The sequence below is a fragment of the Parus major genome, chromosome 23, assembly GCF_001522545.3.
Source record: "Parus major isolate Abel chromosome 23, Parus_major1.1, whole genome shotgun sequence".
Lineage (NCBI taxonomy): Eukaryota > Metazoa > Chordata > Aves > Passeriformes > Paridae > Parus > Parus major.
This window is the reverse complement of record NC_031791.1, coordinates 1,774,359-1,790,904: the sequence shown is the minus strand read 5'-3', so window position 1 is coordinate 1,790,904 and position 16,546 is coordinate 1,774,359. Positions and strand designations below refer to the sequence as shown.

The following is a 16,546-nucleotide window of genomic DNA, read 5'->3' as shown; positions in this document are numbered from 1 at the left end:
GGGGACATGGGGACACGGGATGGAGCTGCTCCCTTATGAAATGTTATGAAACGTCCCCCCATCCCCGTGCTGTTAAGTCAAGATTTAGCGAGATCTGGTTCCTGATCCAGATGAGATCGGGCATCACAAAGGGCTTTGTATTCCAGGAAGCCTATTAGAGGTTTAAATTATACAAATGGGCTTTTTACCAAAGATCCTCATTATCTGGGTATTTGCTTTTAATCCCTGACTATTCCCGCAGCCCCTGCCCCAACCTGCCCCGTTTACCTTCCCCGTGTCCTCTGCCGGGCCAGGGCGTGGGGACAGGGACATGGGGACAGGGACATGGGGACAGGGACACGCTCTGGGGACAGGGACATGGGGACAGGGACACGCTCTGGGGACAGGGACACTCTCTGGGGACAGGGTGTGGGGACAGGGACATGCTCTGGGGACAGGGACAAGCTCTGGGGACAGGGACATGCTCTGGGGACAGAGACACACTCTGGGGACAGGGACACTCTCTGGGGACAGGGTGTGGGGACAGGGACATGCTCTGGGGACAGGGACAAGCTCTGGGGACAGGGACACGCTCTGGGGACAGGGACACTCTCTGGGGACAGGGTGTGGGGACAGGAACAGGCTCTGGGGACAGGGTGTGGGGACAGGGACAGGGTGTGAGGACAGGGTCACCCTCTGAGGACAGAGACATGCTTTAGGGACAGGGACACGCTCTGGGGACAGGGACACGCTCTGGGGACAGGGACAGGGCTCTGGGGACAGGGTGTGAGGACAGGGAGGGGTCTGTGGGACCCCAGTTGTGTTCACTGGTACAACGAGGGGCTGAGCCCCTCTTGCTTTGCCCTCTCCCAGTTTGTCCCAGTATCCCAGGAGGTTTTGGGAGCACCAAACCTCCCTGGACACACCCAGAGCCATCCCTGGACACACCTGGGCCCATTCCGTGCCACCCTGGCTGTGTTGGCACCCACGGGGACCCTCCCGTGGGCACTCCCGGCTGGCGAGGGCGATGAGGCTGACTCTGGACCCCAAATCACCCAACTCAGGGCACCCCGAGCGTCACCGAGCCCCATCAGCTTGGGGACCACAGCCAGGGCCACCCGAGGCCAGCACACACTGCCTGGGACACACAGAGGGGTGTGCGGAGCCCTGGGAACCCTGAACCCCTGTCCTGGGACACAGGGACACTGCGGTGTCCCCTCCGGGGTGTCCTGTGCCGCGGTGTCCCCTCCCGGGTGTCCCCCCTCGGGGTGTCCCCTCCCACCGTGTCCCCTCCTGCGGTGTCCCACCTCGGGGTGTCCCCTCCCGCCGTGTCCCCTAGCGAGGTGTCCCCTCCCGCTGTGTCCCCTCCGGGGTGTCACGTCCCGGGGTGTCCCCTCGGAGTGTCACCTCTCGGGGTGTCCCCTCCTGCGGTGTCCCCTCCCACTGTGTCCCCTCCGGGGTGTCCCCTCCCGGGTGTCCCCTCTCGGGGTGTCCCCTTGTCCCCTCCCGCTGTGTCCCCTCCGGGGTGTCCCCTCCCGGGGTGTCCTGTCCCAGGGTGTCCCCTCTCGGGCTGTCCCCCCTCGGGGTGTCCTGTCCCGGGGTGTCCCTGCTCGGAGTGTCCCCTCTCGGGGTGTCCCCTCCCTGCAGCCCCACCTCTCTCCGCCGCAGCGAAGCCTCGGGGGCTCCACGGCTGCCATGACAACGCAGGAAATTCCCACAGAAATCCCTGCAGGGAGGAGGAGGAGGAGGAGAAGGAAGGGGAGGAAGACGAAGGGGAACTCCCAGCCAGGCATCAGCAGCGCCCCACATCTGTCCCCAGCAGCTTTGGGGAGATGCCACAGCGGCTCCTGTGGCTATTTCAGCACCACGGGGCCAGCGGGACCCGCCCCGGACCAGCCCTGCCCGTCTTGGCATCCCCAGGGCATCCTCATCCCTGTGAGCCATGCCCGTGGCTCCAGCCATAAAAACACAATATTTTGGGGTGGAGGGGGTGGGAGCCAGGCGGGATGAGCTGGGGGTGTTTACCCCCATGGCAGGGACCTGTAAATCACTGATGTCCCTGCCCGTACCCCCCTCGCAGGCATTATCCTCCCTCTCCCTCCTGCAATCCCTTCCAGCGTGGGGATTAGGTGGGTTTAGGGTCGGGCTGGAGTCGGAAATGGGATGCTTTCAAATCAGCCTGCGTCACTTGTGCCTCTGTCACTCATGCCCAGGGGGATTAAAATAGATATGAAGATTATCAGAGGGGAGGTGACACCCCCACCTTGGGGGCCCCCACTCTCCCCCAGCCCTGGCAGTGCTGCCTGTGGGGTGCTCAGCTCCAGCAGTCCGGGATATCTTCCCAAAGGCACAAACATCTCCCTTTTCCTCACCTTTCTGCTCATATCCCATCCTACCCTCTTTCCAAATCTCTTTCTTAAACAGGAGAGGACAAAACACCACTGCAGCATCTTGCCTCTCCAATTCCTGTGTTTCCAGCCCAATTCCATTCCCAAAACACCTCGTTGGGCTCGATACCAGTGCCCAAACCCCCTACCTGGAGCTCAGGAAGGGTTCCCAGGTTTATCAGCAAGAATTGCTCATTCCTGTGGTCCTCAGGGCCTGGGCTGCTCCTGTTCTGCACCTCTGTTTGGTCAAGAGCTGCCCACTGGTGTTCCAAAACACAGCTCTGGGTTTTGGATGCTTTGCCAGGCCTGGTCCCTGTCTTCTGCCCTGCTTCAGCCTCGAGGTTTAGGTCTGGATGTTCCAGGTCTCTCTCGGTGGGTGCCCAAAGCCCCTCGGCCTCACTGATCTTGGGAGGGACCTTAAACTCACCCAGTTCCACCCCTGCCATGGGCAGAGCCACCTTCCCCTGTCCCAGGCTGCTCCCAGCCCCATCCAACCGGCCTTGGACACTTCCAGGAGGGGAAACTGTAGTTTTTTAATGCCCAGGAGATTTTGGGGTGAATTAGTCCCATGTTGGGTTCTTCCCATCCTGGAGCAGCCACTCCAGCACATTTCTGTCCCCCCCAGGCCAGCGGGATTTAATCACTTGATGCATTTTTGTTTGTGTAATTCCACGGAGAGTGGCTCTTCCTCCCATCTGCCCCTGCCATCTGCTCCCCACGGCCATCCCGGGCTCTGCAAACTGGGAGCTGCTGCAGGGACCCTGGAAAAACCTCCTGGCAATGGCAGCTCCTCGTGGAGAGCATCTGGTTCCGCTGGAGTCTTTTCCCAGTGCTCTGAAAGCCACTTTGCTCCTTGCTGGAGTGACTGGGGATGCTTTGCCACCCTTATCGGAGTCCTGGGGACACCCAACACAAAATGTCCCTTCCTAGCCCCAAAAAGCCTGGCTTGGCACCTTCTTGGGCCAGGAGACAGCGTGTCCCAGTGCTCCCAGTGCTCCCAGTGCTCCCAGAGGTCCCAGTGCTCCCAGTGCTCCCAGAGCTCCCAGTGCTCCCAGTGCTCCCAGAGCTCCCAGTGCTCCCAGTGCTCCCAGAGCTCCCAGTGTTCCCAGTGCTCCCAGTGCTCCCAGAGCTCCCAGTGCTTCCAGAGCCCCCAGTGTTCCCAGTGCTCCCAGTGCTCCCAGTGCTCCCAGAGCTCCCAGTGATCCCAGTGCTCCCAGAACTCCCAGTGCTTCCAGAGCCCCCAGTGCACCCCAAACCCCCCCAGTGCTCCCAGAGCTCCCAGTGCTCCCAGTGTTCCCAGTGCTCCCAAAGCTCCCAGAGCCCCCAGTGTGCCCAGTGCTCCCAGTGCTCCCAGTGTTCCCAGTGCTCCCACAGCTCCCAGTGCTCCCAGTGCCCCCCAAACTCCCCCAGTACTCCCAGAACCCCCAGTGTTCCCAGAGCTCCCAGTGCTCCCAGACTTCTCAGTGCTCCCAGTGCTCCCAGTGCTCCCGGAGCTCCCAGTGTTCCCAGTGTTCCCAGTGTTCCCAGTGTTTCCAGTGTTCCCAGTGTTCCCAGTGTCCCCAGTATTCCCAGTGTTTCCAGTGTTGCCAGTATTCCCAGTATTCCCAGTGTTCCCAGTGTCCCCAGTATTCCCAGTATTCCCAGTGTTCCCAGTGTTCCCAGTGTTCCCAGTATTCCCAGTATTCCCAGTGTTCCCCAAGACCTCCCAGCGCTCCCAGAGTCCCCCCAGCCCCCTTTGTCCCCAGCCCCCTCTCCGGGGGTACCAGGGGCTGCTCCCCGAGCTCTCCTCCGTGGGGCGGTGTCCCGGGGGGTGTCCCGGGGCGGGTGGGGGGTCCCGGGGGGCGCTGCCGGTGCCGGTGCCCCCGGTGCCCCCCCCGCCGCCCGGCGCTGCGGCGGCCGCTCCCGGCGGGCGCTCCCGGTTTGCGGTGGCGGTGGCGGAGGCGACAGCGGCCGTCTCCGGGCAGGTAGGAGGTGGCGGGGACAAGGGACCCGGGGGGGACACGCACGGACACGAGCGGGGGGCACTGAGGAACCGGAGAGCCCGCGGCACCGGCGCGGATCCAGCCCCGGGCACGTCCGTCCCCTGCAGAGCCACCCCCGCCCCACCGCGTCTTTCGGGGGTGCTCGGAGTCCCTCTCTGTCCCCAGCGCTTCTTTCGGGGCTCCCGGTAGTGCCTCTCCACGGGAGAGACCTTCCCCTGGCGTGTCCCCGACAATCCCAGGGTGTCCGGTTTGGGGGGAGCCCCCTGCAGCCCCCCCACCCCGGAGAGGACTCCCTGGGGGTGCTCACCCACCCTTCCGGAGGTGTCCGCTTTGGGGGGTCCTTGCGGAGCCTTCTTGGGGTGCTGAGCCCCCACGGGTTCCCTTCTCGGGGCGGGAGCTGCCCCGGGCAGTGGGGAGGGGTCACAGACCCCGGGCTTTGGGGGTGGGGGTCGTGCCAGCCCCGGAGGGACCAAAGTGGGGACCCCTGAGTGGGGCGGGGACACGCAGATCCTTCCTCGGGCTGCTGGAGCGGGGCTGGAGCCGTGGTGGGGGCGATGGAGAGACTTTGTGGGGTCCCATCCCCCTGAGTGTCCTCTGTGGACACCCCTGGGTGTCCAGCCCTACCTGGCTGCTCCTCTTGGGGACTCCTGTTTGCCCTGAGATCCAAAGGAATCTTTGGGGAGTTTGGGGGTGCTGCGGCCTCTCCCTGCTCTGGATAAGGCAGCTCCAGGCACTGAAAGCCCCCAGTGCACCCCTGAATCCCCCCGAGCCCATCTCTCCCACGGAGGGGTCACGACACAGCCTGGGGGACGCCCCAGGACAGTGACAGCGGGTCAAGGTCACCACGGAGCCCCCAGGAGGGTCGTGCCCGGTGCAGGACACCCTCCCTCCCCTGGGAGCTCCTCGGGGCTGGTCCTGCCGGGCTGGGCTGGGCTGGGGGCACCCTGGGGCAGGGACAGAGCCCCGAGCAGGGACCTGCCACCCCCAGCCCTTCCTGGGTCTCCAGGGCCCGCCGGAGGCATCAAATATTAACGGAGACAGCGGAGGAGCTGAAAATAACCCTCCTCCGAGGGATCTGACCCAGATCCGGCCAGCCCCAAAGCTGGGCTGGACCCAGAGCCTCAGGCACCGCTCTGCTGGGGCCGAATTCAGCCCCCTCCCTCCTCCGGGCCGCTCTGCCCTGCTGATCCCACCTATATAGCACCTATATATTATGCAAATGAGCTATAAGGGCTTATTACGCAAACGGGAGGGGGCTGGCGCTGCCTGGCTCTGGGTGGTCCCCGGGGCTGGCCCCGACGGCTCAGAGCGGCCAGCGGGGATGGAGGGAGCAGCATCCGCGTCCGGCCGGGTGTCCGGGGGCTGCCAGGGAGCTCTGCCCCGTCCCTCTCCCCTCCTGTAGCGCAGAGGGACCCCCGAGGCCCCCCGGACCCCTGCAGCGCTCGTCCCGGCGGAATGGGGAAGCAGAACAGCAAACTCCGCCCGGAGATGCTCCAGGACCTGCGGGAAAACACGGAGTTCTCCGACCTGGAGCTGCAGGGCTGGTACAAGGGTTTCCTGAAGGACTGTCCCTCGGGCATGCTCGACGTGGAGGAGTTCAAGAAGATCTACGCCAACTTCTTCCCCTACGGTGACGCCTCCAAGTTCGCCGAGCACGTTTTCCGCACCTTCGACACCAACGGCGACGGCACCATCGACTTCAGGGAGTTCATCATCGCCCTGAGCGTCACCTCCCGCGGGAAGCTGGAGCAGAAGCTCATGTGGGCCTTCAGCATGTACGACCTGGATGGAAACGGCTACATCAGCCGGGAGGAGATGCTGGAGATCGTGCAGGTACCGGGCTGCCCCGCCCCGCAGCCTCCCGGTGTGGCTGTCGCCTCCCGGGGCGAGGGTGGCTCTGGGATTTCACCCTGTGGGACCCCCGGGACAGAGTTTTGCTGTACCAAGGGTGGATGAAGCTGTTGGTGTCTGCAGCTCAGGGATCATTTTATCCTGGAGCATCCCGAGTTCTTCCCTGCCTGGGGATGTCCCTTTGGGAGCCCATGCTGGGACTCTTCCCGTGTTTCCAGGGCTGGCAGGTGTCTCCCAGCACGCCTGGTGGTGCTGGCAAATGCGCAGGAGATGCTCTCCCTGCCCAAATCCCAACCTGGAGATTCTCACTGCTGTGGAATCCCAGTGGCCAAATTCTCCCTGCAGGAGCAGCTCCAGCCCCGGCAGTGCTGGGAGCCCCCCACAGCCTGATCCCATGGGAAGGGTGTTAAACACCAACCCCATTCCCAGGAAAGCAAATCCCAAAGATCTGTCCCTGTCCCAGCTGGGCAATGCCAGGAGCCACCCTCACCCCCTCTCCTTCTCCCAGGCCATCTACAAAATGGTCTCGTCCGTGATGAACATGCCTGAAGATGAATCCACCCCGGAGAAAAGGACGGACAAAATCTTCCGACAGATGGATACTAATAACGACGGTAAATGAGAGGAGCTGGAGGGGATTAGGGAAAGGTCTCATGGCTAAATCCGGGGGTCTTAGAAGGAGCCGCACGCACGCTGATTAAATGGCTCATGTCTGCTGCTGTGGCCCCGCTGGCCGGAGGGGCTCAGGGTGCTGGGCACCCCAGGGTGCTCCTCCCGGCTGGGTGGGGGTGTCCATGGGCTGCTCTGGGTGGTCTCTGGTCCTGGGAGGAGGCTGAGCCGTGTCCCCTTCCCCGCAGGGAAGCTCTCGCTGGAGGAGTTCATCCGAGGGGCCAAGAGCGACCCGTCCATCGTGCGCCTGCTGCAGTGTGACCCCAGCGGGGCCATGCAGTTCTGAGCCCCCCAGGACCCCCCCAGACCCCCCTCCCGCCACCCCTGACCCTGCAGATGGTCACTGTCCCTTACCCGGCCCCTGCGGTCCCCGCTGTGCCCCCACAGCGCCTCGTGGGATGAGAGCTGGACCCAGCTGAAATTGGGGTGAGGGGAGCCCAGGGGGGAGTCCCCATCTCTGGGGGGCTCCTGCACTGGTGGGAGGATGGAGGATGGGTGCCCTGAGGCTCCCCCAGCAGCAGGGCTCAGGGCAGGGGGACAGCCCAGCCCCGTGGGACACGCTGGTGGCCACTGCTGCATCTCTGGCAGGCGTGGGGACACGGCCCAGGGGACAAAGCCCCGGTGGCTGTGGGGTCCCACGGCTGGGTCAGCCCCTTCCCCATAGCCAGTGCAGGGTGTGGGGCCGGGGGGGCCGTGCTTCTGGTCTTTAATACCTGCAGAATAAAGTTTGTGTCAGTGCAGTCCGTGCTGGGAAAGGGGACACGGAAGCCCTGGGGAAGGTTCCTCCCTGCAGGGTCTGAATCCAGCCCAGTTTCATCCCTCGCTGCAGCCCCAGGCAACCCAAGGCCGTGGGATGGTTCAGGGGATGTGTCCACACATCCTGGGAGGCAGCAGAGTCCTGTCGTGGGGCTGGAATGGGGCAGGAACGGCCAGGACACATCCACAGGGTCATTTATCCCTCAGGCCCTGCTCAGAGCCGGGCAATTTCCACACTGTCCAGTCTCAGCAGGCCCAGGCACTGCCCGGGGCCAGGGCTCTCCGCAGGGGCTGCCTGCAAAGAGACCTGGAAGCCAGAGAGGACGGTGAGAATGGGACCAGAGGGGTGGAAGCCTTGGATCCACCTGAGCCCAGACAGGTCTGTCCCAGCCCTGCAGGGGAGGGGCTGGAGCTGAGCCCAGGAATCAGAAATCACCTTCATCCGGAGCGTCCCACGGCAGCAGCGGCCGAGGCGGAGGAGCTCCAGGGCGAGCAGGAGGCAGCGGATGCTGAAGAAGATCTCCATGGCCTCCAGCAGGAGGGAGATGGCCCAGAGGGACAGCGTGGAGCTCTGGGAGACAGCGGGAGCATCAGCTCCCTGCACACCCTCCCCATCCCCAGCACATACCCAGCACATCCCCAGCCCACGGGGGACTCACGTAGACGCGGGTGGGGTCGAAGGGGCACTCGCGGGACACTGGGGCGAGGGCGATGCTGCCGATGGAGCAGGGGGCCAGCAACACGCGGCCCTGGTTGCCCAGGGTCAGCCCGATGGCCACGAGCAGCCCCAGCAGGCAGCACAGGCAGCACAGGCTGCTGCAGGCGCTCAGAGCCAGCAGAGCCCATTTCTGCAGGAGGGAGAGAAGAGGCAGCTCGGGGATGTTCCCTCCCCAGGGCGGACCCCAGAGAGGGGCTGTGGGGACTGTTCAGGCTTCCTGGGAGGGCCCCGGGTGCTGGGAGAGGGGCTGGGGATGCTTACGAGGGCAGCAGAGCCGAGGTAACGGGCCAGCAGCAGGGCAGAGACTCCACAGGAGATGCTCTGCGAGGAAGCACAGGGGGTCAGCGAGGAGCAGCTGCCCCAGGGCCAGCGGTGTCCCTTCCCTGCTGGCACTGTCCCTGGAAGCTCATCGGGGGGCAACGCTTCACCTCCAACAGCCTCACCCAGAAAGGAGCCCCTGAGTGTTGAATTCCCTGGGTTTGTGCTAGAAAGGCTTGTTTGGAGCAGTGTCTGTGCTGCATCCCATCTCTTCCCACCCTGCATCCCTACCCCTCCCCACGTCCCCCCGTGTCCCAGGGGTACCAGCAGCGCAGCCACGGCAGAGGCGCTGTTGGTGACACCGTAGTGCAGGGAGGTGACATCGCGGGCAGTGACCACAAAGCGCAGGACGGTGCCGTGGACGAGGGCCCCGGTGATGAAGCTGAGGTGGCCGATGATGAGGAGGATGAGCCCTGTTTTCATCAGCACCTTTCGGTGGCTGCTGGGATGGAGGTGGCCTGAGAGGAGGGGAGAGGAGGGTGTGGGGTGGCCAGCACCGAGCTGTCCCCACCTGGCACAGGAATGGGGCGTTTGGGGACAGCCCCGGGGATGAGGCAGGAGGTGGTGTGGAAGCCACCGCTAGCCCAGGTATGCAAACCACTGGTCCAGCCAGCTCTCCTGAGACTGGAGCAAAGGTGTGGGGCCAGTGGCCATGGGGACAGGGTCCCTGTGGGGCTGGGGCTCCTCGGACTGACAGGGAAGCTCTGGGAGAGCAGCTGTCCCCCAGATGGCAGCTCCAGGGCTGGGTTCTGGGGACTGTGGGGCTGTTCCCCCTTTGGGCCCACCCTCACACACCCATCACCACCCAGTGACCCCATCCGAGCCCCTCAGCTCCTCTCCCTCCCTCCCTGCCTCAGTTTCCCCTGCAGGAGGGCAGAGATGGAGCCCTCTCGATGTGATCCCCACACCAGAGCCGGACTCACCCACTTGGCACATCTTCACCGGGCCAGGATCAGGCCACCAGAGCCCCTCGATGCCCCAGGGCCTGCCCTGCCCTCAGCCCCTGGCAGTCGGATCCATCGGGGTCTGGGACGGGGCAGGACCGGGACACCCGGAGCCACCCGGAGCCACCCGCCTGCCGCTCCAATTCCTGTCAGACCAGCTCCCCGGGACAAAGGGATAACTCCACCTTCTCCTCCGTGTCCCACCCCTGCCCTCCCCTTGCTGCCAAGCCAGCAGCCGTGCTGTGACATGCCGTGCTGTGCCAATTCACCATTCCATGCCCAGCCACCATTCCACACTTCCTCACCCCCCTTCCCCACCCAGCCCCACCTCCCCAGCACACCCCAAAACCTCAGCAGCAGGCTGGGATCCACCCAGGGGGGTCCCAGGGCAGCTCCTGGGGCTGGGACACTGCCCAGCACTGCCAGGGACAGGGCAAAGCAGAGGGCTCAGGGCGGGTGGTGACTTGGCCCAGTGGCGACTCAGAGGAGCTGCTTTGGTGGCCATCACCCTCAGGAAGCTTCCAGGGAAATTCCAGACACTGGGATGGGGACAGGGGCTTGCAGGGGTGGCTTTGGGAGGAGCCCCCAGCTCAGCTCACACCGAGGGGCTGGGGGGTCCAACAGGGACAAGCCTGGTTCCTGGGACTGCTCTGGGGAAAGGTCCCACCTGAGCCACTGCTCTCAGCATCCTCAGCTCCCACACACCCTCAAGTGCTGGAAATTTGCCTTTTTTTCCCACTGTTCCCCTCCTTTTACCTGTACCCAGCCCTGCTGCACAGGGAGATGGAGAAGAGAGACCTCTCTTCTTCCCAAGTCTTTGGGAACAGCATTCACATGGGCAAAGGCAGCTGGAAGATTTCCCTGCAGCTTCGGAAAGGATGAGCTGGATTCAGGTCGAATGACAACCAGAGTCTTTATTCCAAGAGTCCCTTAGGATGGTTGCAGACATACAGACACACGTACATATTTACACTCTTACACACCTCACAGAGTCTGAACCAATAAATTAAAACAAAAAGAGGGCGGAGGGGGGAATTTTTTTTTTCCCTTTCTTTTTTTTTTTTCTTTGTTTTTTTTTTTCTGTCACGTAACAAACAGCAACTCCCCGAGGTGAGGCTGGGGGAGCCAGCTGGAGGATGGCAAACAGAAGCCAACAGGGACACAAGCTTGGCCCAGAAGCTGCAGCAACAGGGAGTGTGCTCAGGTCACACTCTGGCTTCGATGCACTCCAGCTGGACCATCTCATCCAGCCGGCAGCCCTCGGCTTGGGCACAGTGGCTCAGGTGGGCACTTGGGCTCTGGGCACCTCTTGCTCTGGGGGTCTGTGGGCAGCCTGCTGCAGTCTGACAGTGGGGGGACTCGCACTCGTCCGAGGTAATGTCCGGCACGTCGTCCGACTGGCTGTCCGAGCTCTCCAGGTCGCTGCGGATGCTCTCGGGCTGGGCCAGGGTGATGTCCCACGTCTGGCTGGCAATGCAGTCCTTTTGCTCACAGCTTTGGTGTTTGCACGTCTGCTCCTGCTTGCCGTCCTCCTCCTCCTCTTCTTCTTCCTCCTCCTCTTCCTCGTTCTCTGCCATTTGGGTGTGGACGTGCAGGGAGTCCTCTGTGCTGCTGCCACTGGTCAGCTGGTAGTGACTGGGTTTGGCTTCAATGTCCACCTGGATCTCCATGTTATTGCACTCCCTGCAGGAACAACCACCCTCATGTTACTGGGTTCAACTGGGCTGTACTGGGAGGAGCACACCTCCCAAACCCGAGCACGATGCTGCTCATCACCCCACGCCTCGCTGCTCTCCCTGAATCCTCCTAAGAGAGCCAAGATCACCCCCAGGCTGAGCCAGGGGCTGAGCTGGGAGAGCTCCAGAGTCCCTCAAACGGCCAGAAGAGCCCCTGAGGGCTGCAGATCCCCTCCCTAGCCTCCACACCACACAGATCTCCTCCCCAGCTAGGAGAAGGATGGATCCCTGGAGCAAACACAGCCATCCCACCCACAGCAGCGCTCACAGAGCGTGCAGTTTTCCAGGACACTCTCCACCAACGCTCTTCTCAGCATTCCACGTCCTCCCACCTGTCCTGAGGGTTGTAGGAGCTGATGATGGAACCAGCCATGGCTCGGGTGCTGGCGTTGTCACTGATGGCCCCCAAACTGACCGAGTCTTTGGGGAAAATCTCCTTCTGGACATCTGCCTGGACCTCCAGCCTGCAAGAAAGAAGAGGATTCCTCAGAAATGCTTTAGATGCACCCAAGGAGCACCAAGCTGTCCCTGCTCCTCACAGGAAAGCAAGAATCCCTGTGAGCTGCCATAGCTCAGAGTGACAGGAGTTTAACCCCAGTGGTTGCTCTCATTGAGTCTCATTTCTGGCTCCATTTAGGTAAATCCATTCTGTTTTCCATGACGAAGGTAAAGCCGTGTTTACATCCATGACTCACACGATTCCTGCGAAGAGCTGATTTCCATGGATCTCGCACAGAGCTGTGATTACATCCTGGCTGCCACATCAACACGTGGCTCTAATTACCCAGCAAACTGACTCACAGGCAAGTTGGGAGGAAAACTGTGGTGTAACCTCCTGACTTGGAGAGCTGTGACCCTGCCTGCAGAACAGAAAGCATCAAAGCCTCCAGGCTGGGATAACAGAGCTGGAATAGCTTTAAGCAGGCCAGGCAGGAGCTCTGTGCTGTTCCCAATTAAGCTGAAGCATCAGCTCTGTGGTCTCAAGGAGCTCAGTAGGGATCTGTCCTCCTTGCAAGAACCAGACTGACTCCAGAAACAGAACCATGGAATGGTTTGGGTTGGAAAGGACCTTAAAGATCACCCAGCTCCAACCCCCTGCCACGAGCAGGGACACCTTCCCCTAGACCAGGCTGCTCAGAGCCCCATCCAACCTGGTCCTGGAACATCTCCGAGGATGGGGACCCCACAACCTCTCTGGCCAATCTGTGCCAGTGTCTCCCCACCCTGGGTGGCTCCAGATCATCCTGGGTGATCTCCTAGACCTGCTTACTCTACAGCAGACCAAGGCACAAAAACACCACGACACAACCCCTGGATCAAAGCAGCTTCACTCACACTCCTGGAAAGTTCCTTAAAATAAAGCCACTCAAACCCACACAAGAGGCCTTGGGAACCTCTCTGCTTTTCCCACAGTCCAGTTACCTGCTGTACTTCCCCTTGCTCCCTGAGAGGACCCCCCCGCTCAGGGTGCCCCCGGACAGGGCAGCGAAGCTGGCGGTCTCGCTGTAGTTGCCCTGGATGACGCTGAGCCCGTCCGTGGGGCTGCCACTGGTGCTCAGCACGCTGGTCAGCCCCTCAATGCTGCTCTCTCCAATGCTGGGGTTCTTCAGGGCTCTCCAGGCATCGGCCACTGCGAGGAAGGAGAGCACAGGGGTTGGAGCACTTGGCTGCGATGTCTCATCTCAGATTTGGGAAACATCAGGACCTCAAACCATTTCATTACAAGAGGCAACAACGAGAGCATTTTGCTTCACACCCTTCCCATTACCAGTTATATTACCTGTGATAGGTCCATCATCTTCATCAAACTCGATTTTCACTCCCTTTCCGTTGGCTGTGCTGACCCCACAGCCACCACCCCGGCACAGCGAGATGGGCACCACCCCATAGACGTAGGCCAGCATGATGGGGACCCCAATTCCTGGAGAGGAGGATGAGCTGGGTTAGAAGGTGCTTAAAGATGCGTTGGGCAGACAGAAAAGGTTTTTTAGGGACTCTCTCAGTAATGTTTTTGTTGTTTTTAAAGGTCCCACAGTTCACAGATTTGCAGACAGTGGAGGAGCCCTTTGTTCAGAGTGAGGGAACCCCAAGAGCACTGGAGCCCCGAGACATCAGCCACCAAACCATGGCAGGAGACAGCTGCAGTGTGACAAGGGACTCCAGGATGGGCTGTGGCCATCTGCACCAAGTGGTGCTCCAGAGAAACCCTGTGCTGGCTCTGGGGCAGCTCGAGCCCATCAGGATGTGAGACAGAGCGTTGTGCCCAAACCCACACACAGCTGTGCTCTGCAAATTGCCCTTTGGCCACCCCCATGGCACAGGGCTGGGCTACCCACTGGTCTCAGTGGCTACTGGGCCAGCAGAGGGGACAGGGCTGAGCCCACTTACCAACACTGACAGCAGCAATGACTGGGGAGGCAATGACAGACAAGGTGACCCCACCAGTAATGGCCAAGTTCCTCTTGTGCTTGGAGGTTTTCTTCCCCTCGTATCTGCTGTGAATCTGATGGAAGAAGAAGCACCAGGTGAGAACAGCAGACATCCAGAGGACATTAAGAAGTGATTTTACAGCCTTGCCAGGCGTGTGAACCCTTGAAGAACCTTATTTTGAGCACAGATCTCCTCACAGAGCAGACCTAGCAGGAGGGTCTGTGTTGAAGGAAAAGAAGCAACCACAAGTACGGGGCTGATGGGCTCAGAAGGGACCCCCAGGGTGCTCATGGGTCAAGGCAGAGGCACAAGAGAAATGCAAAATGCATTTGGGAGGACTTGAGCCCCTTCAGGCTACCAGGGCTATCAGCCACCACCTTCCCCCTGCCCACACAAAGCCCAGGAGATAAGAGAAGCTATAGAAGAGAAAACTGAATTTGGGTTCTATGACAAGATCCACCCTTCCTATCAGCCCTAAATTTCTGGTCAGCACAGGGAACACCCCAAAGCCTTCTGCCCCCCACACTCACCTTCCTCCCAACGTACACAGGGATGCCAATGACCATGGCAGGAATGGCAATGCCAGCGATGAGGGAAATGCCCACAGGGGCTCCGATCAACGTGCCCAGCTGCCAGAGAATCTTCTTTTTACGACTCCATGGCTTTTTGCCCCAGAATGTACAGCCAGAGGGGCTTCATGGAAGGGAAAAAAAATGACATTAGCACTCCTGCAATTCCTAAAAGCTCCTGAGAACCCCAAGTTCAACTTGCACATGAATAAAACCCAAAACTTAGGAAGCAGGTAGACAACACAAATAAGGTTTCTGTCCTTTTTTTCCCCAAAAAGGTGAATATCACACTACTGGGTCTGTTTAATACTCAGTACACCAAAAACTCTCAAAAGTAATTGTATCAGGAGCTTTGTTTAGTGTGGGAAGAGCATCTGAATGCTGTAAAGTGGGAAGAGAGCTCATTCCTTTGGGTCAGAAGCAATAAATATATATAAGACTGCTGAAGTAAGAGGGTGAAAGTCCAACAGGGGCAGTGAACTCCTCCAGGCAGCCTGAGAGAGGCAGGTGCTGCTCACCTGAGGTAATGCAGATCTGAGATCTCCTTCATGCAGAGCCAGCAGAACTCGCAGCCACACACGGCACACGTCATGTGGTTGCAGCTGCCATCGTTCATCTTGATGATGTAAGCGCTGCAGCGTGGGCACGGCTTGATGTCATCGGCTGAGGGGAGGAAAGAAGGAATTCAGGTGGGATCTCTGCTGGCAGAGTGGAGAATCAACCATTCTCATTAAGGATTGAAACTGAAATCTGTGTTTTCTGTGCGGCAGAACACCTTTGCTGCTCGCAGTGGGTGGTGTGTGTTTATTTTATCTCAGAGGAGATAATTTGGATGTGACAGACCCCACCAACAGCAGGGACTGGGAACAACAGCCACTTTTAAAAGCTTCTTCTAATCTTGAATGGGATGTATTCCAGAATTCAAGCTTAAACACAGGGAACAAGTCATACCTGCCCAGCACAACGAGCCATTACTGAATTGCTCCACGGAGGTGATTCATGGGCCAAGAACAACACAACAACTGGGAGAAAAGGCACTGGAGAAACCCCAAACCGGGCCTTTAAGGGAACAGGGGCTGCAGCTGCAGAGGCTGCCTAGGCCCCAGAGCCTGCTGCTGGCAGAGCAGGATAAGGGGCTTTCATCCCTTCCTTAATTCAGGCATCATCTGATGGTGGTTATGCAATGGCAGTGCCGTGGTTCGGGGCTCTGCTGGCCCCTGCGAAGCTCAGCAAGATGAAATCCAGCTGTGAGCCCGGCTCACACCTTATTAATCACCAGGCTGGATCCAGCACGGCGGGGTGGGGAGAAACCACTGTCTCAAAAACCTCCCTTCCCATGGCTAAGTGCCCTTTCCTGGCAGGGATCTCTTAACAGGACACAAAAACTCATACACTGGGTTTTTCTGCTGGCTGGGGCAGTATGTGTGCTGTCCATTCTTAGGGTTCTCTAAACTGGGAGACGTTGGACACAGCCATGCCAGAACCACCCACGACAGCTCCACACTGAGTGAATTAATATTTAAACTCCTCACACAGAAGGAAAAACGAGGTATTTTGTTAGGGGGTAGGGCAGGGCTTTAAAAAATGGCCTCACTGCCCACTTCCAGAGTCAACAGAGTTATTTTTAAGGAACACAAACTCAGCAGACACAGCAGCTCCTACCGGGCAGCGGAGGAGTTCTGTGGGTTGGCATTTTTTTGGTACCTGCCATTGCCAAGACCTAACAGTGCACAGAGCACAGCTCCCCACACTCAGCTGGCCATGAATGCTGCTCTTCACGACCACACCAGACAACTTTGAAGCTGCAACAGTAAAAAAGTGACTGCTTGTTCAGGGTTTAGATCAGCAAAAAAGCGAGAGCATCCAAGATCAAAAGAGCCACAAGCAGAGCTGGGGAGTTGCCTTGACACAAAAGGACCCAAAGCACATCGTCACCCACTGATTTGTTTGGTGCTGCTGGAAGAGATCAGATGTGTTCTAACACACAGGAGGAGGGGAAATGACTCTGAGTTTCACAGCTGCTGGAGAAACTCAGGGCACAGGCTTTGAGAGGAGGAGGTTTGCACAGAGCTGCCTCTTTCTCAGCACACACAAACAGGCGAGCAACCAAAAAAATCAGGGGGTGACTCTTGGGGCAGAGAGTTGGAGCCTAGTGGGTCTCTCCCAGCTTGGGATATTTAATGAAAAATGGGTAAATCCATACCCAG

At 60.0% G+C, this 16,546-nt stretch overlaps 3 protein-coding genes across 4 annotated transcripts in view; 1 reads left to right on the top strand and 2 right to left on the bottom strand.

Moving 5' to 3' along the window:
* Positions 1 to 4,227: 4,227 nt before the first annotated feature.
* Positions 4,228 to 7,608, top strand: HPCA (hippocalcin). Of its 2 annotated transcripts, XM_015649128.2 has the most exons (4): positions 4,228 to 4,330; positions 5,751 to 6,181; positions 6,708 to 6,813; positions 7,057 to 7,154. In XM_015649128.2, the coding sequence occupies exons 2-4, from the start codon at positions 5,804 to 5,806 to the stop codon at positions 7,152 to 7,154; spliced, it is 582 nt and encodes a 193-aa protein (XP_015504614.1). In that variant the 5' UTR covers positions 4,228 to 4,330; positions 5,751 to 5,803. The 2 variants fall into 2 exon arrangements, with proteins under 2 accessions (XP_015504614.1, XP_015504615.1); XM_015649129.1 differs by lacking the exon at positions 4,228 to 4,330 and having other exon boundaries at positions 5,684 to 6,181; positions 7,057 to 7,608.
* A 32-nt stretch (positions 7,609 to 7,640) lies between these two features.
* TMEM54 (transmembrane protein 54) lies at positions 7,641 to 9,807 on the bottom strand. The gene is made up of 5 exons (XM_033519641.1): positions 9,584 to 9,807; positions 8,879 to 9,118; positions 8,284 to 8,537; positions 8,061 to 8,195; positions 7,641 to 7,931 (listed from the first exon to the last, which is right to left on the bottom strand). Exons 1-5 carry the CDS (start codon positions 9,594 to 9,596, stop codon positions 7,839 to 7,841), a joined length of 735 nt encoding a protein of 244 aa, XP_033375532.1. The 5' UTR covers positions 9,597 to 9,807; the 3' UTR covers positions 7,641 to 7,838.
* Positions 9,808 to 10,492: 685 nt separating this feature from the next.
* Positions 10,493 to 16,546, bottom strand: part of RNF19B (ring finger protein 19B) — a 26,448-nt gene continuing 20,394 nt past the window's right edge. Inside the window, exons 6-12 of the mRNA XM_033519640.1 lie at positions 14,858 to 15,002; positions 14,301 to 14,463; positions 13,729 to 13,843; positions 13,121 to 13,261; positions 12,763 to 12,970; positions 11,673 to 11,804; positions 10,493 to 11,287 (exon numbers count right to left, since the gene is read on the bottom strand). Of these exons, the coding sequence (XP_033375531.1) occupies positions 10,810 to 11,287; positions 11,673 to 11,804; positions 12,763 to 12,970; positions 13,121 to 13,261; positions 13,729 to 13,843; positions 14,301 to 14,463; positions 14,858 to 15,002 (1,382 nt within the window). The 3' untranslated portion in view covers positions 10,493 to 10,809. The remainder of the gene's footprint in view (positions 11,288 to 11,672; positions 11,805 to 12,762; positions 12,971 to 13,120; positions 13,262 to 13,728; positions 13,844 to 14,300; positions 14,464 to 14,857; positions 15,003 to 16,546) is intronic.